Source organism: Diospyros lotus, chromosome 10 (assembly GCF_014633365.1).
Source record: "Diospyros lotus cultivar Yz01 chromosome 10, ASM1463336v1, whole genome shotgun sequence".
NCBI classification, from domain to species: Eukaryota; Viridiplantae; Streptophyta; class Magnoliopsida; order Ericales; family Ebenaceae; genus Diospyros; species Diospyros lotus.
This window is the reverse complement of record NC_068347.1, coordinates 10977780-10981849: the sequence shown is the minus strand read 5'-3', so window position 1 is coordinate 10981849 and position 4070 is coordinate 10977780. Positions and strand designations below refer to the sequence as shown.

Genomic DNA, 4070 nt, shown 5'->3' with positions numbered 1-4070 from the left:
CCTCTTTAAATAATTAAATTCCCTCATGGAATTATACTCCCCAAATTACCAAAATACCATTTATTGGACTTTACTATTCAAATTACCAAAATGCCCCTCTCATAGGGCACCCTTATTCTCAAGAATCCATTGCCTTCTTAAGGGCATTTTTGGAAGTTTCTCACTTCGTTTCTCATTCTCTTAACACTAGTAGCATCGGGTGTTACACTTCGAAGTTGGGAGACATGGAACACATTATGAATCCTGGATAAGCTAGGCGAAAGCTCCAATCGATAGGCTAACGGTCCGATTCTTTCCACAATCGGATATGGCCCAATATACCTTGGCTTTAGCTTTCCTTTACTGCTTCCACGCGTCACCAAATGCTAGGGTGACACTTTGAGATACACCGGATCTCCTACCTCGAACTCTAGATCATTTCTTCTTTGATCTGCGTAAGATTTTTGTTGTCTTTGCATAGCTCGGATCCTCTCTTGGATTATTCGAATCTTATCAGTAGTTTGATATTAGGTTTGTATGTTGGACTTGGGTGCCGGTGTGTGTTGAATGTGGGCCCCAAGGATCGTTTATGTGAAGTTTACTATATGTTTATACATTTAGAAATAAGGCAGGTATTGGGCATCGCATGATATGATGTTGCATTGGCATGAATTGCATGGGGTGTTATGGGAAGGGCTATGTCTTTAACCTACAACCTTTCTTTTTAGAGCTTGCTGAGTCTTGTGACTCAAGTTTGCTTTCCATCATTCCAGGTCAGGGATTTGTCTAAGTTGCCAGATTTGTTGAGCAGGGTTTGGGTCTAGAGGATAGCAAGTGCAGAGTCCTCTCGAAACTAGATCCTGGTGTCGTGTGTTTGGTTAGAGTAATACCCTTATGTTCATTAGTTAAGTGTATGTTGTGAAAGCCTTGGGTGGGCTCATGTTGTGAATGCTCATGTAAGAATGATCTTGAAATGCTATATGATAAAAAGATTATGATTTCAGTAAGGGTTGGGAGTGTGTTTTGGCTTGTGTTACTATTTAGTATTATTTAAATAATGACCCTCTCACAGATCCTCTATCCGCGGTAGAGGCTCCGGGAGGCGAGCCGTTACATTAGGTAAATTTTACAATTTCAAAAGATTAAGGTCCAATTTATATGTTGTTTTCTTTTTTCTTTTTTGAAAAAAACTTGAAGGTTATTCCATAGTTTTAAAAACTTGATTTTAATTTATAATTTTAGAAACTTAAGGCTAATCTCATTTTAAATGACAAGGCCTAATTTATTTTTCCAAGATAATACATTTCACCCAAACCTAATACCCCAATATTATGTAGTCAAACAACACCTTTATTAGTGAAGCTAAAAAGGCAGTGTCGTTGTCTGTCACCACTATCCACCAATTGGGGTCTAATGATTGGTATCCACCCTTAGATTCTCTCAATCGTGATGACTAATATACCCAAAAATGGAAACTATTTAAGAACCTAATTCATGGAGATCTGAAAATTAATTTTCGGACTACTCGTTATAACTAACTATTAATTTCAATGTTTACAAATATTCATTGAATTCATCTTGCTATGGCTATTCGTATATCCGTAAATGAGGGTGATTTAACATCTAGATTTTAACAGACTTGACAATTAACTTTTTCATCAAAATTTACATTTTTATAAAAGCATCTTCAGCCCTTAAGTGTGGTAAATTTCGATGATTGGAACATACTACCAAATGTTGCTTGGCCTAATGACCCCCGTATTAGAAAATCAAAACAATCCAACTGTAAGATCTTAACAAACCTAAGTCCAAAAGGTCAAGTTCCCCTTTAATTATTTGTATACATGTGTGTGTGTGTATATATATATTTGTAATGCGTATCTTACAAAAACAAGAGAGAAGAAAGGGTGGTTAGAAGTCGTACCATTACGGTCCAAAACCTAATTGTTGTTCGTTGCTAGAAAAAGCTTTGTATACATTGTGGTTAGAAGTCGTACCATTTGATAAAATTGAAGGGTGTTATGCAACAAAATATATAGGGTTCTCTGGTTTTCTTTTCATAGCCAACCCAATAGAGTTAACCAACTTAACTTGGATTTGATTTATTTGGATCTAGGTTTCCTTTCCCTCTCTCCCCTCCCCTCCCCTCCCCCCCCCCCCCCCCCCTTCTCTCTTTTGTTTTTTAATATAAATATTACAATTAAGATTAACAATAAAATAATTCAAATATTATGTCACACTTATAGGAGATTCATTTGTGCATCTATCCTATTTTCTTCTAACCATTATGATTTAAAAGGAGTTGGATTTGGATTTTCATTGTTTCAATAAAATGCCAACAAACTAATTTAACTAAATTTTCTCCCTTATTTGGTAAGTAATCTAACGCCTTTTTTTCTCGTAAACCGTTAAGGAGTTTTATCTGTACTTGAAAATAGATTTTACTCTTCAAAATCTTTTAAAATATAAATTGAACACTAGAAAGTAAAAAATTTACAATATTGGAACTTATGGAGTTCTAGATTTTCTCATCGCATTATTTGGCAAGAAAAGAAGTGAATTTCACTTTAAGAATGATTCTTGCAGAAATATTTTTGAAATAATCCACGTACTTTAAAACAATTTCACCTTTTTAGGCTTTTCATTTTTATTGTTTTTGTTGGATAATTAAGTTGATAAAGTTTTTCGCTCCTCTAATTTTGTTTGGGAATAAAATACTTTCTACGACTATAGAAAATGTGTTTAAGTGAATTTTTTTTAATATTTGAATAGAAAACTAATTTTTACGATAGAAAATATAAACAAATGACTACAAGTTTTTATCATATTTGTTAGTTTTTGATATTTTTAAGATAAAAGTAAGATTACCAGCTCTTTAACGTGGAAATATTTTTAAGCTTGAACATTTTGTCTATAATACATTTACATAGAAATAAGATGAGAAATGCTAAGCCAATAACAAAAAAAAAGAAGAAAAATAATTGTATATGAAAGCTACTTTCTAACATAAGTATCTTAAACTGAAACAAAAGAAAAGAACTAGGAAAGATTGACACGAAACATCTGGGTTTTCTTTATAGATAACATTTAAAGCTGGAAAACATTCTTAAATGAAATTTATTTAAGAATTGAATGATACATGTAACAGACTGTTGAAACCCCCATCAAAGAAAGGAGCTCATTTTAGTTGATTAGAACACCATAATTGTAGGAATCATTCAATCAATCTGAAAGATGCTCGAACATACTAAACTTGATCCAATCAGAAAAGGATAACCTAGATAGGAATTACAGAAAGATCCCAATTTCGGAAACCATGATTTCTTGCGACCTAGTTAGTTCCTATATGCATACATAAAGATTATATATATATATATATATGAATATCATATTCTAGGGTTTATTGTTATAAACCCAATCTCTAAAAGAGCTTGTCTTTACACCGACCTCTTCGCAGCAGTGGTGAATCAGTTCCTTTTTCCCTTCTAGAACCCTCCATCCAAGCTTCTCCGCTAAATCCAACATCTTTTGCTTTTGTTCCTTACTGAATACAGTTCGAGATCTTCCCTTCTTTGGAGCTATAGTTGTGTCTGGTAAGCCCAACGGGAACTGGATTCCAGGCGGGGGTCCTTGGTGCGCCACAAATTGCAACTGGGGAGGAAGTTGGTGCAACCCAGCTATTGTCTCCTTCCGATGGAAGTTTCGGTGGCAATTGCAAACAACACACTTGAATGCTTCAGGAGTGCCTTCGCGGCCAACTGCAAGGAACTCCTGACATCCATCATATGCCGCAAGTCCAATGGCAGCGGCATGGTTCTTCAAACATTCCCGATAAACTACATTAGGTTTGTTTGAATTGAAGGAACTCATCATCTCGATTGTTGAACAATTAGTCGATATGTATGTTTATATATATGTTGACATAAAGGAATTAAACTACCTAATGCCTTCGTTTGAATGCATTTGGTATTGAAATAAATGAAGATATAAATGAATAAATTCCATAGAGTTCACCCTCCTGATGAAATCAATTTTTACATTTCAATCTCTCTCTCTCTCTCTCTCTCTCTCTCTCTCTTTATATATATATA

General features: G+C 34.5%; 1 protein-coding gene across 1 annotated transcript; it reads right to left on the bottom strand.

The window, feature by feature from the left end:
• Positions 1–3372: 3372 nt before the first annotated feature.
• LOC127811092 (zinc-finger homeodomain protein 5-like) lies at positions 3373–3849 on the bottom strand. The gene has a single exon (XM_052350804.1). It carries the CDS (start codon positions 3847–3849, stop codon positions 3373–3375), a length of 477 nt encoding a protein of 158 aa, XP_052206764.1.
• Positions 3850–4070: the final 221 nt, after the last annotated feature.